The 21,905-nt window shown below is 44.6% G+C and overlaps 2 protein-coding genes and 1 pseudogene across 2 annotated transcripts; 2 read left to right on the top strand and 1 right to left on the bottom strand.

The window, feature by feature from the left end:
* The first annotated feature begins 470 nt into the window (after window positions 1-470).
* LOC148135511 (histone H2B 1/2-like) lies at window positions 471-952 on the top strand. The gene has a single exon (XM_087984801.1). It carries the CDS (start codon window positions 538-540, stop codon window positions 916-918), a length of 381 nt encoding a protein of 126 aa, XP_087840927.1. The 5' UTR covers window positions 471-537; the 3' UTR covers window positions 919-952.
* Window positions 953-1,900: 948 nt separating this feature from the next.
* On the top strand, window positions 1,901-2,612 carry LOC148135510 (histone H2A-like; annotated as a pseudogene).
* Window positions 2,613-3,804: 1,192 nt separating this feature from the next.
* Window positions 3,805-4,122, bottom strand: LOC122548159 (histone H4). Its single transcript, XM_087984497.1, has one exon. It carries the CDS (start codon window positions 4,120-4,122, stop codon window positions 3,811-3,813), a length of 312 nt encoding a protein of 103 aa, XP_087840623.1. The 3' UTR covers window positions 3,805-3,810.
* Window positions 4,123-21,905: the final 17,783 nt, after the last annotated feature.

Here is a 21,905-nt window from a genome sequence, read left to right as displayed (position 1 = left end):
TATCATTTCTGTTCAACTCCGTGCAATTGAGAACGAGATGCATCAACCCCAAGTGTAGAAAACTTTCTCAGTCAGGTTCCAGTGGTACGTGTAACTTGACAAAAAAATGTAATCGCAATTTCAAATGGATGAGAGCTTTTTTTTTCACATAGTGACAAGTTCTGTGTTAATTCCAGCCTATACAGAGGAATAGAAACAGACATGCGGAGCTAGAAACACATCAGCACAACAACAAGCAAAAGGAAACCGAGCCAATACGACAATCAATTTCTGTATCACAGACACGAAACAAATCTTCCTCAGTCAGACTGACAGGAACAGAATCACCATCCACTTTGCATTTCGTTGCAGATCCACATGGGATCTCACACTAACCAATCAGAGAGACTCAATTTTTGGGCATGACTCTGTGTAAACTACCCAATCAGGAGCCAGGCTTTCTTCCATCCTTCATTAGCATTTCTGACGTCGTCAGTCTATAAAGAGGGAACTCCGAGATCCCTTTCCCTTATTCTGTGTCTGAAAGTGAGCGGCGTCATGGCTGATGAGAAGAAAGCACAGCAAGCTTCCAAGAAGGGCGCGAAGAAAATCATAAAGAAGACGCCAACGAAGGGCGGCAAGAAGAGGAAGAGGACCAGGAAAGAAAGTTATGCCATCTACATCTACAAAGTGATGAAGCAGGTCCACCCCGACACCGGCATCTCCTCCAAGGCCATGAGCATCATGAATTCGTTCGTCAACGATATTTTTGAGCGCATCGCGGGGGAGGCTTCCCGCCTGGCCCATTATAACAAGCGCAGCACCATCAGCTCCCGGGAGATCCAGACCGCTGTGCGGCTGCTGCTGCCCGGGGAGCTGGCCAAGCACGCCGTGTCGGAGGGCACAAAGGCGGTGACCAAGTACACCAGCTCCAAGTGAGGGACCGCATTGCACTGAAGCATACACACACCCACAACCCAAAGGCTCTTATAAGAGCCACCTACAACTTCCTGAGACAGCTGAACCATTTCTTTAAGAGTTCTTTATTTTAGTTTCCATGTGATTTTTTTGATAAGGCGTTTCAACTTCTAGTGCTATATGTTTTTGTATTAGTAAGTACTTTGCAAATTATTCGCGAGTGGGGAGGGAGAGAGTGCAGATCAAGCGCCAGTGAGTCATTTTTCATCTTGCTTGTTCACCCCTGGCAGACAAATACCCACGTCTTTCCGTCTCACGGTTCATGCATTTTTTCTTTTGATTTACTTTACATGTCCAATGCACGGGTTTGATCCGATTTTTCGCAATGCAAAATAAATCTTCCTGCTGTCGGTGAGAGACTTTCAAACAGAACCGAGAGAACTCCAACACAGTTACCGGGCTAAAGCGTGGAGCTTTCGCTGAATCTGATCGTGAGCGATAAGGGAGAACAGCTTTAAAATATCGTCTGAAAAAACGTGTTCGCCCTCGATGCTCAGCCGGAAGAATGCTGTGTGCTGCTTTATCATCATATCGGGGTGGTACTGAAATGTGTAAAGAAAAGACAGGTTGCAGACTGCAATGTTTCGCCTGTTTTGTTTCAGCTTCTTCTCAAGGTTTAGAAAATAACCCACTCTCAAGATCAGATACAGATCGGCAAATGAGGGAGAGTAAGACCGTGTGAATTATACGTTTGTAAACTAAAAGTAAATTTACATGAGTGTTAATGTTTTTTGAACTTCCACAGATTTTTGTACTTCATTATTCAGGTAAAAAATACTCCTTTGTTTGGAAATTGGCGGGCTTTTCAATTTTGAAAGAAAGCGGTTGATGAATTGGCGCCCATCGTTTCCGCCTTCCTCCCCGTGCCCTCTCCGGATTGGGGAATGAGGCAGATATCTGATTGGGAATTGAAACAACATTAGGCGGGGCTGGACAATGGGACCAATCAGAAATAGCCGCCCCACCATTCCTCCCGAAGGTATAAGAGGCGGCATTGTGGGCGGAGTGCAGCATTCTCTGTGAAAGTGCTTGTGAGATTGTGACCATGTCCGGAAGAGGAAAGGGCGGTGGGAAAGGTCGCGCCAAGGCGAAGTCCCGGTCGTCCCGAGCTGGCCTGCAGTTCCCGGTGGGCCGTGTTCACAGGCTCCTGAGAAAGGGTAACTATGCTGAGCGTGTGGGTGCCGGAGCGCCGGTCTATCTGGCTGCGGTGCTGGAGTATCTGACTGCTGAGATCCTGGAGCTGGCCGGCAACGCGGCCCGGGACAACAAGAAGACCCGCATCATCCCCAGGCACCTGCAGCTGGCCGTGCGCAACGACGAGGAGCTCAACAAGCTGCTGGGAGGGGTGACCATCGCTCAGGGCGGGGTGCTGCCTAATATCCAGGCCGTGCTGCTGCCCAAGAAAACTTCCGCTGCTGGATCCGCTAAAAAGTGAAGTGACCATCCATGAATCTGACAACCCAAAGGCTCTTTTAAGAGCCACTCACAGCATCTGTGAAAGGAGCTGAACCGTCTGTCGGATTGAATTACTTTCCTTTTAATGTGTCGAGCCCTGGCTGTTGTACTTAACATCGCTACATTTCTATCTCCTTTTTATTGGATACTGTTACTGCCTGTGGCAGCAGAGGAAGATTATATCATAGAATACGATTGTAAGGGTGTCCGGAAATACATTATTTCTCATTACACGGTCACTGCCTGAGTGACCAATGTTCTATGAATTTAGAATAGTGTCACGGGTGTTCCCGATCGGGTTTGGCTTCACATTTCCTTTAACTGCATCAGTAAGAGCTGAATCCTCCCACTGTCTCTGCAGCATACATCTCTGCAATTTATTCTCTGCTCGGTTCATATCCACTTTTTTTTTCGCCAGCCTCTGGCCAGAGAGCGTGTTCAACAGCAGTCAGTCATTTTTCAGCTGTAAAAGGAGGGAATGCGGTAAAGTGAGATTGTGTGAAGTTTAGTTTCGTATTCGAAAAACCAATCAACGTGTACGTAGTCGTGCATCCTCCTGCTTTTTTATTCGTGATGGTGGGCATTTTCAAGTTTGAAAATAAGCCGTTGGTCTCTTGGCGCCATTTTTTCCCTTTTCTCTCCTGCCTCCACCTCACCACAAGCCATGTTAACGCAAAGGGAGTCAATGGGGAGATGGGTTTTTTCCTGAAATATCTAACCCCATACCAAAATTTGATGTGAACATCACTCATCTAATTACTATATTTCTGCAATCTCTGAATGAAGTTCTCATTAGTTGCAAATTCACTGCCGCTGCCTCCTGTCTGTAACTGAATTCCAAGAGAAATACTGTACTAATGTCCCCTATCGCTTCCTGCGCTCCCTGGATGAGCAACCGAACTTGTATGGACAGGTATTCACGAAAATAAGAGGATCGAAGGTTACGGGAAATGAGAAATATCAGCCATGATCGAATGGCAGAACAAGCTGGACGGGCAGAATGGCCTCATGCTGCTGCTGCTACATCCTACTATTACAAGTTACGATGCGATTCTTGACATGGAATAACCAGTTTGCACAGTAGAGTATCGATTGTCCGAATAGCCTCTTATCTACACTGTAGGAATACTTGCAATTTTAAAATCATTCGCCACGGTAAACAGCAACGAAGTGAACCGTCCACTCCGAATGCTCTCTGCCGTACCGCAGAACACGGTATTAGTACATTTTCGGAACGGAAATAATTAAAAAATTACGATATATGAAATAACCGGCAACACTACACTCGATTCTCCGTGTGCGCTGCCTTCCCCGTCCTCAGGTCTACGCTCTCTATCGGAGGGTTTGGGTGGCTCTGAAAAGAGCCTTTGGGTTCGCTGGAAATGGGTCGCTTTATCCTCAGCCGCCGAATCCATAGAGAGTGCGGCCCTGGCGTTTCAGAGCGTACACCACATCCATGGCGGTGACTGTCTTGCGCTTGGCGTGCTCAGTGTAGGTGACCGCATCCCTGATCACATTCTCCAGGAAAACCTTCAGCACCCCGCGGGTCTCCTCGTAGATCAAGCCCGAGATGCGCTTGACCCCGCCACGGCGAGCCAGGCGCCGGATGGCTGGTTTGGTGATGCCCTGGATGTTATCACGGAGCACTTTGCGGTGCCGCTTCGCTCCGCCTTTTCCCAGGCCTTTGCCTCCTTTGCCTCTTCCCGACATCACGCTTCGTCACTCCAATCGCTGACGAATGAGAGCCGAACTGCCTCCCCTTCCTTTTTTATACAACCCGGCCCGACCTGGCTGAGAAAGAGCTGACAGCGAGTGAGGGGCGGGTCCGGAGAGCAAACTGAGTGACAGACAGAGCAGGGAAATGTTTTTGCTCATCCAGCTTCACCTCCAGCTCACTCCCGCCCCAACTGTGTCTGGGACTGAACATTTTCTCCCCAACATTGTCAGACAAGGCGACAAAACTACACCACGTCGATGCACGCCAAGAACAAAAAATTGGATTCTCACCAGTAATAGCAAAGCCCACCCTGGAACCACAGTCAACAACATAATCACTGCGGGGAAGTCTATTATCAACTTATCGGACCACACCGGAAGAGATTGAAGTCCTGAGTAGGGGTCTCAACTTCTGCCCCACTGCCAAAATGGACCCGTTGGTTCTGGCAGCAGCCACGGAGGAGTTCATCAGATGAATGAGACTCTGGGAATTCTTTCAAGGTGCCAGCAGTGATCCCAATGAGCCCACTGATGAACTCAAACAGTCATCACAGGGATCTGTAGAGGAATGACCAAAGAAGGTGTCAACTTGAATCCCACCAGAGGGCCGCTGCCCTGGGCTTGACATGTATGCTCAAACCGTCAGGAAATATATAAATGCAAGATTCATCAGCCGTACCATAAGGTAGAGCAAAACATCACCGGTTCAGAACGCAATGCCATCCAGGCTCTCAAAACCAATCTCAACATTGTCATCAAAGCAGCAGGTAAAGGAGGAGTCATTGTCATTCAAAATAGAACAGATTACTGCAAGGAAGTGTACCGACAACTGAACAACCAGGAACACTACAGGCAACTACCAGCTGATCCGACCAAAGAACACACCCGTGAATTAAACACACTGATCAGAACTTTGGATCCAGTCCTTCAGCGTTCCCCACGCGCCCTCATCCCATGTACTTCTTGTGTAGGTGACTTCTACTGCCTTCCAAAGGTACACAAAGCCAACACACCAGAACGCCAACACACCAGAACAGGAGTGTTCCCTCCCAGTTGCAGAACACTTCAGTGGCCCAGGACATTCGTCCTTGGACCTTCGGGTGACCATCCACCAAGGTGGACTTCAGGTCCAAGGTGGAAACGTGGTCGAGCAGAGGCTGATAGCTAAATTTGGTACCCATACGGAGGGCCTCAACCGGGACCTTGGGTTCATGACACATTACAGGTGATGTGTCGGGCAATGGGACCCTATGTGAGAATCTCTCTGGCTGTGTGGAAGGCATCTTGAAACCTATTGTACAGTGGATCTCCAGCTTCTGTCACGACACTGCAGATTTCTTACAGAAACTCAGCACCCATGGACCCGTCAAACAATGGACGTTTCTGCACTCTACACCAGCATTCCCCGCAATGATGGCATCGTGGCAATAGCCTTAGTACTCAGCACCAACAGCCATTAAAACAGCCACCCCCTAACGACAAGCCCTACGTGTACATCGGATCTGCTCAGATGAGGAGAAACGTGACAGACACCTGGAAGTACTCAGGGATGCCCTCACAAGAACGGGGTATGATTCCCAACTCATCAACTGCCAGTTCCGACATGCCACAGCAAGAAACCGTAATGACCTCCTCAGGAGACGGACACGTGCTGCAACTGACAGGGTATCCTTCATTGTTCAGTATTTCCCGGGAGCTGAAAAACTACGCCATGTTCTTCGTGACCTGCAACACATTATCAATGAGGCTGAGCACCTCACCAAGATTTTCCCCACACTTCCACTATTTGCCTTTAAACAAGCGCCGAACCTCAAACAGATCGTTGTTCATAACAAGCTGCCCGGCTCTCAGGACAACTCCATACAATCCTGTCACTGTAGGCGCTGCAAAACGTGTCAGAGTGTGGACATAGATACCAACATTACGTGTGGGGACACCTCCAACCTTGTACGTGGCAGGTACTCATGTGACTCAGCCAACATTGGTCTATCTTATACGTTGCAGGCAAGGATGCCCGGAGGCATGGTACATTGGGGAAACCGAGTAAAGGCTACAACAACGGGTGAATGGGCACCGCACAACAATCAACAGACAGGAGTGTTCCCTCCCAGTTGGAGAACACTTCAGTGGCCCAGGACATTCGTCCTTGGACCTTCAGGTGACCATCATCCAAGGTGGACTTCGGGACAGGCAGCAGTGAAACGTGGTCGAGCAGAGGCTGATAGCTAAGTTCTGTACCCATAGGGAGGGCCTCAACCGGCACCTTGGGTTCATGTCACATTACAGGTGACCACCATTGTATTATACACACACACAGATACTCCTACACACACAGGCACTCCTATTCAGACACACATATACACAGATGTGCATACAGACACCGACACACACCCTTACAGACATACACACTCACACATGCACCCCCTCACAGGCTTAAGACACTCTGCACTCACTACCCCCAACCCAGACAGACAGACACACACACACAGACAAAGACCCACATGCACACACATATTTTGTGGGGTGAATTTGTACTTGTAGGGTTAAATTGTACTTTACTCAAAAACTGCATGCATTCATGTAGAATTCTGAGCTCAAAAACTGCATGAATTCATGTAAAACTCCGTTATCTCACTTTTTAGATTAGAATCAATCTAGACATCATGGCATAGACAGAGAACACGGGGCTAACACCTTCAACATATTGTCGAGCTATCACCATTGTTAACAGCTAACCTGAGAATGCAACTTTTTAAAAATAGGTTTGTGATTTACACATGAAAGAAGTGAAACTATCATGATATTCTAACAGATGAAAGGCATAACAGACAATTAATATTTCACTGTATAATTTCAGTTACATCACACTGTAAATTCTGTGTGTTAGGATTGAGCCCTCCACTACCACCTGATGAAGGAGCGACGCTCCGAAAGCTAGTGTGCTTCCAATTCAACCTGTTGTGTGATTTTTAACTTTTCTCCCCAAAGCTGACTGTTCCTGAGCAGAGGAGCGCATGCGTGAGGCCCTCCCCCAGCGCTGCCATTGAGGAGCATTTACTCAGTGAGTGCAAGAGGTTTGTTTGAAACAGACCGCAATGGAGAGATCAGCGCCCAGGGAAGCGAGGAACAGCAGGCTCCTTCCAGCAGCACATCGGGATGGGAGCCTGGGACACAGAGGGGGCTCCGAGACCGGGATTGATTCGGGGTGAGTTCAGGGAGAACCGGGAGCTGTTTGTAAGAGGCCGAGCGGAGCAGGAACTGGTCCCGGAACTTGGAGTGAGCGGGCTGGGGGGAAGAGAGAGGCCTTTCTCAGGCTGTGTGTGGGCCTGCTGAGGGAGGCAGAGCGGGAAGAAGCTGCTGTGGTTTACAATCCTCTGAACCCTGTTTTACTTTTAATCTGTTTCCCGCTCTTTCTTGAGGAAGTGTGGACCAACTGTAGGAATGGGATACTCTTGTAAAAGGACATACACTGGGGTCTTGATAAAAACGTTAGAAATAGTGCCGTTTTTCCTATTTCCAACAGGTAGTTGGGGAGTTGGATGTTGAACTGTGTAAGCATCCTGGTGGTTGAGTACTCCCATTCATGGCGCTGCGCATTTGTTGCTCAGTTTCTGGATCTCACTCCACTGATATCAAGGTAAAAATCACACAACACCAGGTTCTCGTCCAACAGTTTTTTTGGAAGCACTTGATGTGGAACATTGTGCACCCCAGTCCAACACCAACATCTCCAAATCAACTGGTGTCGGATGACATGAAAAACAATCCCCAGACAAGGAGCAGCTCAAGGCAACAATGGAATCAGATCTGTGGTTCTGGTTAATTTGTTGGCTTTAAAGAATAACAAAACACATCCTAATGAAGATGCAATGAATGTGACAATGATCAGTTCAATATTGCCAGACTAGCCTCATGTTGATTTACAGGTGGTATCCTTGTGTCTTCCTTCAGAAAAACCCCTGAGGGACTAAGACACTGTAATACTTCCTCTGTTCAAAGCAAAGAGTGACCAGCTGCCTCTAACAAACAGAGGGTATGTAGCCCATTGACGTTTACACACCAGTGTTGAAGATAGATAAACTGAATCCTCATCCAAAATAGACATTCAGGAACAACATTAAAATCTGCAAATATTAAGAGCATTTTCAAAGTTACAATGAAGATAGACAAGTAGGAGGGAAACTGTGCTCACTGACAGGGCAAGAGTTACCGAAGAGTCGTCGAGTCATAGAGACATATAGCATGGAAACAGACCCTTCGGTCCAACTTGTCCATGCTGACCAGATATCCTAACCTAATCTGGTCCCTTTTGGCAGCACTTAGCCCATCTCTCTCTAAACCCTTCCTATTCATATTGTTAAAGTCCTGATTTGGGACAGCCGAGGGAATCTCTTGGTGTGTCCTGGAGATCATACACTTTGGTAGTCTGGAATAAAAACCTCTTACAAACAGTTTAGTTACCCCTTTATTTACCAATAATATCAATCAGTGTTACAACATAACATTGACACCTATAAGCCAGGCTGGCTGAGATTCTAAAACCTTAGGAAAGTAGGATACCAGATCTTCTTTTAAGAGCCCTCGCAGACTACTCCACGCTTCTGTCTCAAACAGGCTTCCTTTTTACAAAACTTTACAAAAAACACTGCATGTTCTTAATTAGACAGACAGTGGAAAGGCAACAATTCGTAAGGAAGAGAAGTTAATTAACAAGTCTGTGCGCGCTTAACTGATCACTCCTGTAGGCCCTTAGCCATCCATCAGGTGGGAAAAACAGATCCAGCCGAGTCACTGCCTGTTGGTGAGGTAAGTCCCTGTCATAAAGAGGTATCAGTCTAAACTAAATGGGAGAGGTCATAAGGTAACCTCGAACAGCTTGCATATCAGAGATCATTGTTTTATAAAATGGCATCTTAGCGAGGAGGGCAAACTGACCATAAAATGGCTTCCTGACAGATTGTGTCAGAATCTCTTCAATGTTAGGTTTAGAATAGTTTTTAAGCTCGGAGCAGACTCCTGCTTTTTATCTTAAGCACAAAATCATCCTGTAACTGAGGCTGAAAGGTTACATTTTAAATGATTCATTAGTCTCACATTAAACATGCTTTCTTTTCAGGGTTGTGTTTCAAATTCAAAGACGACAGAAATCTGACGAGTTAGAATTGACAGTGGGTCAGTTGAGGTGTATAGGAACACCAAGTAAGTTCAAGATTAGATTAGATTATTTATTTACAGCGTGGAAACAGGCCCTTTGGCCCAACAAGTGCTTCTCAATATTACAATTTAGAGTTTATGTTTCATAATCAGTAATGGCTACTCAAAATCATCATAAAGTCCCAAAATGCAAATAAATTCCAAACATTTACCTCTCTCTGTCTCACACACACACTCTCACTCACACTCACACACTCTCCCTCACACACACACACTCACGCACTCACACACACAATAAGAATCCATTATAATTGGTAGGACCTGACCGTTTATTACAAGGCTTTTGACATGCTTCTGAGATGATACAAAGTTTCTGAGATCACAATCAAATACTGTCATTAAATTCAAAAGTTACCAACTGTGAATCTTATCACTCTGTGTCTTTTTTTTAACATAGATTCATTGATGTTAAGGCAAATATTCTTATATGCTTTAGAGCATTCTGTTATCACTTGGTGAGAACAGTTTTTTTTATCTTCTGCACATCCCAGGTTCCCCCTTTTGTGGCCTGATGCCTCCCTGCCTGCCCTGTTTATTTTCTTGTGTTCTATAATTCAACATTACATTTAGTCTAAGTATTTAAGGGCAAGTTTTGAGGCTTTCTCATTATACTCACTCAGATGCCATTTAAGTGTTATAATTGTATCAGGCTCCACCACTTCTCCATGTGCCGTATGATTTTATAAACTTCTATAAGGTCACTCTCCAGGGAAAACAGTTCCAGCCTGTTCAGCCTCTGCACACAGCTCAAATTCTCCAACCGGGATGAAGCATATTTACATGAAGTCTGTGTGACTGAGAAGGACAGAATTAATCCTTGACTGAATACTTGTCACATACCGAGATGACAATTAAATAATGTGAATTTCAAACAGACAATCTATACAGGTAGCTCGTGTGCTATACTCGCAACATGTCCTTTCTATAACCCACTGGCAATACAACTTGATAACTGTCTGCCCGTTTCTCATCTGCCTGAATGTGATGTTCTCCATTTCCTCATTAAAACATCATTATTAAGATAATAACAATCAGGGATACATTTGGATTAATTTTGTGTATGCCTTTTGATACAATTGCTTTAAATTTTCATCTTTTTGCTGTAACTTAGTTAGTTTACCTGAGCTAAACATATCTGCTTTGTCATCTCTGTTCCTGGTTTGTCTCAACTATCTGATCAAACAGGGTCTCTGCTAATTGTCCTTCAACTTCCTTATCTGTACTCTTTGATCTTTCCTGTTTCAACTGGTGACTTTGTGACCTCGTTACCACACAGTCAGGAAACATCCCAGGATGTGTGTCCTGCAGTAGTCCAGTTGCCTGAATTTCCATTGGCTTTTCAACCACAATCGGCACTCCCACCAGTGAATCAGCAACATCATTAATAAGGACAAATTGTATTCCCAGAGCTGAGAGTTTGTCTAGTACTCCTACTATGACTTCTCCCCTCTTCACTAGACACTCTAACCTCACATCTTACAAATGAGCATTCCTTATTTCAATGTGAATTCCAGTTACTCATACCTTTTCTGGCAATAGTCCTTTAGAGGTACATATATCTTCATCTTTTAGTATCACAGATTGAGAGGATCCTTCTATCTCTGAATATTGCTACCTCTTTACCTGCTGCTCCTGGCCTATGCGAGTAAACTTTACCTTCACGGTGTATGGTTTAAGAAGATCTGGCACTTCCTCCATAAACAACCTCCAACCAGCTTGTACATTCTGGTGCAGCTTTCTAGTCTCTACAGTGCTCTCTGTTACCACTCCAACAAAATTCACTGGCTTATCCTGTTTTCCTACATCTGGCTTCTTAGTGCTTTTCCTAACCAGCTAATACTGATCCCATGTGGCCTACTTTATGGAAAACACCAGAGCTTTTTCACTTGTCTTTCCCCTTCAAGGGTTTCCTTTTTACCCTGTGTTAAATTATCCTTATGATCTTCACAGAGATCTAATTTTTACTTTCCATGTGAGAATTTCTCTTATCCACAATTATTATCCCTCGTGGATTGAAATTGATTTTGATTTATTGATCAACTCAATCATCAACCATTTCTGATGCCAGTCTTACTGTTTTAACTGTCTGCTCTTATATGTGAGTTGTCATTACATCAGGAAGTAAATTTTTGAACTCCTGTCTAAGTGCCAATTACCAAAGTTCAAACTCCCTCTTTCTTTCTTCCTTTCCTCTCTCTCCTTTTCTCTCTCTTCTCCCTCTCTTCTGCTTTTAATCGTAATTCAAACTGTTTTGTTTCTGTTGCCCTTTCCTTGACTTTTGCCTCTAACTCGAGTTGTTTCATTATCAATTGAATGTTAGCCATCTCTAAAGATTCTGATGGCATTTCCAGCAAATTTAAATGGTGGGCTATGACCGTAATTATCCCCCTTTTCCTCATGGAAGGAGGCAGTTGACCTCCAGCTTGTCTGCTAATTCCAGCAGTTTAGTATTAATCACTTTTTGCAAAAAAACTGAAGCCACCTCTTCCACTCCAGAAAACTCTTGATGACTCAAAGAGCCATTGCTATCCCAAACACTGTTTCCTGATGAAGGGCTGATGCCCAAAACATTGATTCTCCTACCCCTCAGATGCTGCCTGATCTGCTTGGTTTTCCAGTAACACACACTCGTCTCTGATCTCCAGCATCTGCAGTCCTCACTTTCTCCAAGCGCTGTTTAAACCAATGGAATTCAACACCTGGAACAAAAGACGCTTAGACTTACCACTTGCTGCCTTCCAGTCCAACAAATCCAATCCCAAATCAGAACTAGAGAATAAATTCTGCAAACAGCCCCAATCTGTTATGGAAAAGGCCAGACACCCTCCAAACATATCAAGAAAGTAACCCCAACCCTAACTTTGCTAATTGTTTTAAGTGGGTGTAACGAAGATATTCCAGGAGGGATGCAGCTGGTCAAACCAGTAGTTTTAAACAAAACAGTTTAATTTACGCATTTACCGAATGATACTCAAACACAAGAGAACAGAATACTAAATAACCTAAAAATCCAAAACCCAACAAGCTATACCAACTTAATGATGATGTTCCCAACATTTACAACAATCCCCATAAATACCCCTTGGCACAAAAGGTAAAGTCAAACACAGGGTCTTACAGGAGAGATGTCAGAGAGAAAGTACCATCTGGACCTGCTTCTTTGAGTTCAGCAACCTTTTCAACTGCCTGACTGCTTTCAGACAATAGCCAGACAGCCAAAAACCAAATCAAGCCAGAGAAAAGCTGAGCTGGGAAAACTGGGCCACTCCCCTTTCATTGTATAAGTGTTCTTCTTAAAAATGTGGAAGCCTTTTGACTGAGGCATTACCTGTTAGCTATAATCAAGATGACCCTAAAACCCATCAACTCTGACTTTTCGGAACCTGTGTCTTTTACAAGCTTTGTTAAAGGAGCAACAGCAGCATCACAGCAGACTGCTCCAAGAAGTAATACCCCGAGGGATACAGGATAATGTGTTGAATTGGATCCAAAGTTGGTTCAGTCACAGGAAAGAAAGGATAATGGTCAATAGTGGCCCTTGTGAATGGAAAGCTGTTACAAGTGGTGCTCTGCATAGCTCCGTGTTGAGCCCTCTGCTGTTTGTTTTATCCATTAATGATTTGGAGTTGCGTATGTTGGGCAAATTTGCGAAATTTGCAGATGACACAAAGATTGGCCATGTAGTGGATAGTGTGGAGGATAGCTGTAAGCTCCAAAACTATACAGACGGTTTGGTGGAGTGTGCAAGAACATGGCATCTGAAGTTGAGCTCTGATAAGTGTCAGGGAATGTATTTTGGGAAGTCAGACGGTAAATGGGAGTTGACAATAAATGGGAATATACTGAGGGGGACAGGTGAAGTGAGAGATCTTAGTGTGCAAATGCTCAGGTCCCTAAAGATAGAAGGGGCTGTAAAGAAGGCACATGGAATGCTCTCCTTCATTGGCAGAGGGTTGAATACAAAAATAAGGAAATAACACTGGTGGCTACAACAGGAATATTGTGTGCAGTCGGGTCACAACATTACAGGAAGGACGTCATTGCTGTGGAGAGAGTGCAGAGGAGATTTACTAGAATGTTGCCGGTACTGGTGAATTGTAGCTATCAGGAGAGATTGGAGAGTTTAGGGTTGTATTCCTTGGAACAGTGGTGACATGATTAAGGAATACAGGGCAACGCTCATATCCGCGTGTCAAGGAATCGCGGTTTCACTTACCCGTGGTTTCCAGTGGTCTGAGCATATAAAAGGGAATGTTCCAGAACCAGGGACCAGGAGAATGCCGGAAGGTATATTTCCCATTTAAATTAATGGTTTTGCTCCTATCTGCGGTTTTGCGTTTCCGCTGTAGGTCCTGGAACATATACCCCATGGGTACTGGGGTCTACAGTACTAAATAGTGAGCTTCCTGATGAAGGAGCAGCACTCTGAAAGCATGCACTTCCATATAAACCTTTTGAACTATAACCTGTTGTTGTCTGATTTTTAACTGATGAGAGAGAGGGAGACATTAGACAGGAGGAACCTGTTTCCTTTAGCAGAGAGTCCAAAAACCAGGGATCACGGATTCAAATTAAGTGGCTGTAGGATTAGAATTTATGAGCAAAAATGTTTTTTATGCAGAGAGTGGCGGGTATTTGGAATTCGTTGCCTGATTTGCTGGTGCAGGCAGAGACCTTACATATTTTTACACAAAATTTCCCTGGAACTGAGCCTCAAGTGTTGTAAACTGCAAGGTTACAGACAGTGCCAGGATGGTGGGATGAGAAATGGCATGTAGGCATGGACAAGATGGGCTGAATGCCCCACCCCAAAGCTGTATTATTTTTATGATTCTCCAGTTATCAATGAGACCAGACCAGTCAATGCTGTGTGAATATGTAAATATATTTACCATATACCGAAAGTTACAGTTTCATAGCTACACTCTCCAAACAGGAACTGACAGGCAGAGATCAATAACTAAACTCACATATCCACATACCCACTTGCATCAGGTGGCCCCATTCATGGAGCTGTATGGGTATTGTTTAGTTTCTGAATCTCATTCAACTGGTTTAGAATTTTAAGAAAAAATGGACAAGGGAGCAGCTCAGCAGGAGTGGAATCAGACCCGTGGTTCTGTTTAAATTGCTAGCTTTAAGCAAAAAAATCCTAGTGATGAAAAACTGAATGTTACATTGATGTTGCCAATCACAATTGATGTTGATTTACAGGAGGTATCTCTTCTGTCTTCCTCCAGGCAAGTACTCAAAGGACCAAGATAATGTAATATTCCCTCTGTACAGAGCCAAGTGTGACCAGCTGCTTCGAACAAACAGCAGGCATGTTACTGCCGTCAGAGCGAAGAACATCCTTTCAATAGACAAAAGGTGCAGGAGTAGGCCATTCTGCCCTTCGAGCCAGCACCACCGTTCATTATGATCATGGCTGATCATCCTCAATCAGTATCCTGTTCCTGCCTTATCCCCATAACCCTTGATTCCAATATCCTTAAGAGCTCTATCCAACTCTTTCTTGAAAGTATCCAGAGAGTTGGCCTCCACAGTCTTCGGGGGCAGAGCATTCCACATACCCACCACTCTATGGGTGAAGAAGTTTATCCTCAACTCTGTTCTAAGTGGCCTACCCCTTATTTTTAATCTGTGTCCTCTGGTTCGGGACTCGCGCATCAGTGGAAACATGCTTCCTGCCTCCAGAGTGTCCAATTCTTTAATAATCTTATACATCTCAATCAGATCCCCTCTCAGCCTTCTAAATTCAAGTGTGTACAAGCCCAGTTGCTCCAATCTTTCAGCGTAAGATAGTCCCGCCAATCTGGAAATTGACCTTGTGAACCTATGCTGCACTCCCTCAATAGCCAGAATGTCTTTCCTCAAATTTGGAGACCAAAGCTGCGCACAATATTCCAGGTGTGGTCTCACCAGGGCCCTGTACAGCTGCAGAAGGACCTCTGCTTCTGTACTCAATTCCTCTTGTTATGAAGGCCAGCATGCTATTAGCTTTCTTCACTACCTGCTGTACCTGCATGCTTGCTTTCATTGACTGATGTACAAGAACTGAAAATGTGTTGCTGGAAAAGTGCAGCAGGTCAGGCAGCATCCAAGGAACAGGAGAATCGACGTTTCGGGCATAAGCCCTTCTTCAGGAATGAGGAAAGTGTGTCCAGCAGGCTAAGATAAAAGGTAGGGAGGAGTGACTTGGGAGAGGGGCTTTGGAAATGCGATAGGTGGAGGGAGGTCAAGGTGAGGGTGATAGGCCGGAGTGTGGTGGGGGCGGAGAGATCAGGAAGATGATTGCAGGTTAGGAAGGCGGTGCTGAGTTCGAGGGATTTGATTGAGACAAGGTGGGGGAGGGGAAATGAGGAAACTGGAGAAATCCGAGTTCATCCCTGGTGGTTGGAGGGTTCCCAGGAAGAAGATGAGGCGCTCTTCCTCCAACCGTCGTGTTGCCATGGTCTGGCGATGGAGGAGTCCAAGGACCTGCATGTCCTTGGTGGAGTGGGAGGGGGAGTTAAAGTGTTGGGCTACAGGGTGGTTGGGTTGGTTGGTCCGGGTGTCCCAGAGGTGTTCTCTGAAACGTTCCGCAAGTAGGCGGCCTGTCTCCCCAATATAGAAGAGGCCACATCGGGAGCAGCGGATGCAATAGATGTTGTGTGTGGAGGTGCAGGTGAATTTGTAGTGGATATGGAAGTGTCCCTTGGGGCCTTGGAGGGAAGTAAGTGGGGAGGTGTGGGCGCAAGTTTTGCATTTCTTGCGGTTGCAGGGGAAGGTGCCGGCAGTGGAGGTTGGGTTGGTGGAGGGTGTGGACCTGACGAGGGAGTCGTGGAGGGAGTGGTCTTTTCGGAACTCTGATAGGGGAGGGGAGGGAAATATATCACTGGTGGTGTGGTCCGTTTGGAGGTGGAGGAAATGGCGGTGGATGATACGTTGTACATGGAGGTTGGTGGGGTGGTAGGTGAGGACCGGTGGGGTTCTGTCCTGGTGGCGGTTGAAGGGGTGGGGCTCAAGGGCGGAAGAGCGGGAAGTGGAAGAGATGCGGTGGAGGGCATCATCAACTCCGTCTGGTGGGAAATTGCGGTCCTTGAAGAAGGAGGCCATCTGGGTTGTACGGTTTTGGAACTGGTCCACCTGGGATGCGGCGGAGATGAAGGAATTTGGAATATGGGATGGCATTTTTACAGGGGGCCGGGTGGGAGGAGGTGTAGTCTCGGTAGCTGTGGGAGTCGGTCGGTTTATAGTAAATGTCCGTGTCGATTCGGTCACCCGAGATACAAATGGAAAGGTCTAGGAAGGGGAGGGAGGAGTCTGAGACGGTCCTGGTGAATTTGAGGTCGGGGTGGAAGGTGTTGGTAAAGTGGATGAACAGTTCAACCTCCTCGTGGGAGCACGAGGCAGCGCCGATACAGTCATCGATGTAGCGGAGGAAAAAGAACAGCTACATCTCGTACTCAACGTTTGTGAGATTTGTAGCTCGGGTGCTCGTTGTTGTGGTTCTGTTCACCGAGCTGGGAATTTGTTTTGCGGACGTTTTCGTCCCCTGTCTAGGTGACATCCTCAGTGCTTGCGGAGCCTCCTGTGAAGCGCTTCTCTGATCTTTCCTCCGGCATTTGTAGTGGTTTGAAACTGCTGGTTCCGGTTGTCAGTTCCAGCTGTGTGCTGCAGTGGTCGGTATATTGGGTCCAGGTCGATGTGCTTATTGTTTGAATCTCTGGATTCCTAGAGGCATGGCACTCATCCACAGATTCAATCAATAAGCACATCGACCTGAACCCAATATACCGACCACTGCAGCAGAGAACTGGAACTGACAACTGCAAGCGGCAGATTCAAACCACTACAAATGCCGGAGGAAAGATCACAGAAGCGCTTCACAGGAGGCTCCCAAGCACTGAGGATGTCACCTAGATAGGGGACGAAACGTCTGCAACACAAATTCCCAGCTCATTGTACTGCCCCTTTATCTAACTTGACTCCATTTAGGTATTAATCTGCCTTCCTGTTCTTGCCACCAAAGTGGATAACCACACATTTCTCCACATTAAACTACATCTGTCCACTCTCCGAGCCTGTCCAGGCCACCTTGTATTCTCCTAACATCCTCTTCAGATTTCACCCTGCCACACAGCTTTGTGTCATCAGCAAATTTGCTAATATTACCTTTAATACCTTAATCTATATCATTAATGTACATAGTAAAAAGCTGCAAACCCAGCACTGATCCCTGCGGCACATCACTGATCACTGCCTGCCATTCCGAAAGGGAGCCATTTATCACTACTCTTGGTTTCCTGTCAGCCAACCAATTTTCAATCCATGCCAGTATTTTGCCCCTAATACCATGATCCCTAATTTTGCTCATAACCTCCTGTGTGGGACTTCATCAAAGGCTTTCTGAAAATCCAGGTTTACTACATCCACTGGATCTCCCTTGTCCAACTTCAGAGATACATTCTCAAAAAATTCCAGAAGATTAGTCAAGCAAGATCAAAGTTTGTGAGAAGGTTTGTAGCTCGGGTGCTCATTGTTGTGGTTCTGTTCGCCGAGCTGGAAATTTGTGTTGCAGACGTTTTGTCCCCTGTTTAGGTGTCATCCTCAGTGCTTGGCGCTTCTGTGTTGCCAACATTCTGGCAAACCTCGTCTGCACCCTCTCTAAATCCTCCACGTCCTTCCTGTAATGTGGCAACCACAATTGAAAAATCACGCAACATCAGATTATAGTCCAGCAGGTTCATTTGGCAGTACTAGCTTTCAGAGCGCTGCTCCTTCATTAGGTAGCTGTGAAACAGGATCATGAGACACAGAATCTATTGCAAAAGATTATAGTGTCATGCAACTAAAATGATATTTTGAAGAAACCTAGATTGCTGTTCAGTGTTTCATCTTTTAGAAAGGGTTGCAGGTTTCAGTTCATTAGTATATACATATCAAAACTTCTATTAAGTCACATTCCAAACATGACTTCAGATTTTATTTTAAAAAGGGTGACATCTCAACTCAGACAATGTATTAAAGGTGTGAAGTTCGAGTCTGTCTGTATCCCAATCTTGAGTCAGACTGGTTCTATTGCCAAAGTAGCAATATATAAAATATTACATGGATTGACTGCCTGCAGATTGTGCTCTTTTTGAGCAAAATAGAATGTATCCGCAAATATAATTCTGCAACTGCAAATTCACCCCAGAGACTTAGATGTGTGTGCATGTGCATGAGAGAGAGAAAGCGAGCAAGAGCAGTGTATATGCTTGGTAAAGTGTATGTATGAGTATGATAGAGGATACGCCTGTGAGAGGTTGTGTGCATGGGTGTGTGTGTGGGAGGTGCATGTATATGAGCGAAAGCGTGTGGATGAGAGAGCGTCTGCATGAGTGTGTCTGTGAGTGTGTAGTGTGACAGGAACCCAAGGTCCCAATTGAGGTTGTTCTCACAGGTCCTGAACTTTAGTCAGGATACTTTTAACGTGACAATCGAGGTGAACAAATAGACGATGCTGTTCATTTGTAGTTATATGTGAGGTAGATAGTGGGCACATTGAAGGAAACATTTCAGCTATCAGTAACTCAGAAGGACAGACTTATTCTTTTGTCACAATACTCTAAGTATGGCCCAAGAAAAGTCAACCAATAAGGCAAGCACACCATACGCCGCCTTCTAGTTACCACCCTATTTCCTTGCATGGCCACTTTCAGAGAGCTATAGACTTGAAACCCAATGTTGTTCAGAGTCCAGCATTAACTGTATACCTTTCCTTAACAATTGATCTCCCAAAGTCCAGCATCTTACACCTTACTGAATTAAACTCAATCTGTCATTTCTCCACCCATATCTGAAAGTGATCTATATCCTGCTGTATCCTTTGACATACTTCTACACTCCCCACAAGTTCACCAATCTTTATACTGTCTGGATTTAGTAACGATAATTTTAATGTTACAATCAAGGTGAACAAATAGCTGATGCAATTACTTTGAGCAACCATATGTAAAGTACATATTGAGTCCAAATTGAATTGAAGGATACATTTCAGCTATCAGTAATTGTGAAGGACAATTAATCTTTTGTCACTTACATAGACACAGCAATCAAATAATATGAATTCCAAATGCACATCTGTGTCAAAGCCTTACATAGAATGATTAATGTGTAGATACGTAACCAAATGTTTTCCCCCACCCCCCTCCCCAAACGACACACACACACAATCTCTCTGACTCTCTCTCTGACTTACGATGAGTTTCAAAAACATACACCATCCTGATACACAGTACAATATCTAACAGCCGTACAGTTCCATTGACATTGCAAGTAACACAAAATGTTATGTTCAAAATGATTCCTACCCACAGATCCTTTGTCAGAGAGGCCTATGGCACAGAATCAGGCCCTTTGAAACTTTTGAGTCTTCACTGATCAGAAACAACCAGCTAACAATTTTCATCCTGATCAGCCAGCATCTATTTGCATAAATGGATCATGGTAGCAGAGGAGCTTATCATCCCCATCTTTCTCACAACATCATTCTGCATTTCTTCATATTGCAGTAGAAGACTTTGTTTTGTCTGTTTCAGTCCATCCAGAAACTTTTTTTTTCAGATAATTATGTACTTCTTTCAAAATTGTTGCAATTTTCTACAAAGAACTCTGCACTCCTCCTTCCCCCTCCCTCGGGATGTATCACCAAAAAAGCATGAAATCTGGCTGCCATTTTCACAATATATCAGTGGAATCTAATAACCACCCTTCAAAGCAGTGGAGAAAAGGGGGGGAAAAAAAAGCCAAAATTGATAGGCTTGTAGAATTGCGCATTTTATTTTCAAGCAGAGTTGAATAGTGTTGATTATTCCATAAATTGAATTTGACAGTTTACATATTCTGCACTGCATGACAAAAAATAATACAAGTCCTTTTCCTTTCGTCCACCCTACTATAGAGCAACATAAGACTACTGCTAATGGTGCATCATCACACTACAGAGCAGGGTAACGTTCTGTCTACATTAGAAAATAGAAGTGAATTAGCCAATTGTCTTTTCCGCACAAGGTCAGTCAGCTCCAATGCAGTTGAATTGTTCGTTTGTCACTTAGTTGCAAATGGATTCAGTTTACACTGATTATTTCTTCACCAGTATTCATAAAAGAATATCACAATGCACTGAAACAAAAACGGATGGCTTTCTGAGACCAACATTTTATATCATTACTCTCTATTAGATTCCACACTATCCAAGATACAAAAGGTCCCTTGTGTTTCCTACCTTGACTCTGAAGAACAGCACACAATCCTTTCTGTTGCAGTGTGTTACACTTTCACTTGCACGTGATTCCTACAGGCACTAACAATTAAAGAACTTCGGCTGTTTCCCATTCACTACAGGAGAAATGACCTGAGATACAGACTGGCAGCACAAGAGCAAACTCACTCTCACTCAGCCACTGGATGCTGAAAGGAAAAGAATAAAATTTGGCCTCAATTATTTCCAGATTTGAATTGACTCTCAACATCATTTATCACAGCTGAGGATAGACAGTGCCCAGCAGCGCCTGATAAAGTCTACTATACATGCAATCACACACAATGTAAAAATAAACAGACTGAAATGCAACACAATTAAGCATCATCGAAAAGAGTTTATTTACAGAGTTTGAGCTACATTCAGACAAAACCACAAATGAACATTGGAGATTTATTGGATCTCATTCACCTATGACCCCTCTCCAGAGCTTGAGGATCGTTCCTAAAATAAGTTGCCCAGAACAGAAAACAAATGTGATCTGACCAATCAAGGATTACAGTTATTAAAAGTCAGATATCTGCAGTACTGATGTCAAATTGTCCTTGCCCTATCGACACTGACAATGTGTGGATGAAGTTTACATTCCCAATAATTACTGCAGAACTGATGCATAAGAGAATGTCCCAGTATAGGCACAATGGGCTGAATGGTCTGTTTCTGTGCTGTACCACATCAGTAATTCTGATTTTGGTGAGAAAGGAGATGACATGCTGTTGTGTTGCATATTGGTATAAAAAATATAATTCACTTATTGACATGTGCATTCACATATTGACATAGGAGAAAATGACAAATACAGATTAATATCAACATTCTCAAATCACAGCAGAGACAGATCAATAAATACACTCTCATTCACATCGGCAATGGGCAAATACAGGTCAACATTGACAGTCTCAATTCACAGAGCAGGAACAGACTGGTAAATACATTCACATCGGGGAAACGGACAGGTAGAATTGATACTTATGTGCACAGAGAAGAAACTGACACGTACACATTGATAACTACATGGTTCTATAAATGATTCAGAGTTGGGTGTTGAGGACATAATCTGTAAATTCGCAGTTGACACTAACCCAGGGAAAGAAGTGAATTGTGAGGATGATGCTGAGTGACTTCACAGGGCAATTGACAAGTTGGCCAAATGGGCAGGAATCTGGCAGATGAATAGCCACGCAGACAAATGTAATGAAATGCATTTTGCTAACAGAAACACACAGCAACAATGCAGGGTCAATAGTACATCTTTGAGGGGAGCACTGGAGCCAAG

Source organism: Chiloscyllium plagiosum, unplaced genomic scaffold (genome assembly GCF_037043375.1).
Source record: "Chiloscyllium plagiosum isolate Xiang-an unplaced genomic scaffold, Cpla_swu_hap1 HiC_scaffold_49, whole genome shotgun sequence".
In the NCBI taxonomy this organism is placed as follows: domain Eukaryota; kingdom Metazoa; phylum Chordata; class Chondrichthyes; order Orectolobiformes; family Hemiscylliidae; genus Chiloscyllium; species Chiloscyllium plagiosum.
This window is presented reverse-complemented; position numbering and strand designations above follow the sequence as displayed.

Excerpts from the sequence above, each read along its gene's own strand:
- LOC122548159 (XM_087984497.1), bottom strand. The coding sequence starts at position 4,122 with ATGTCGGGAAGAGGCAAAGGAGGCAAAGGCCTGGGAAAAGGCGGAGCG.
- LOC148135511 (XM_087984801.1), top strand. The coding sequence starts at position 538 with ATGGCTGATGAGAAGAAAGCACAGCAAGCTTCCAAGAAGGGCGCGAAG.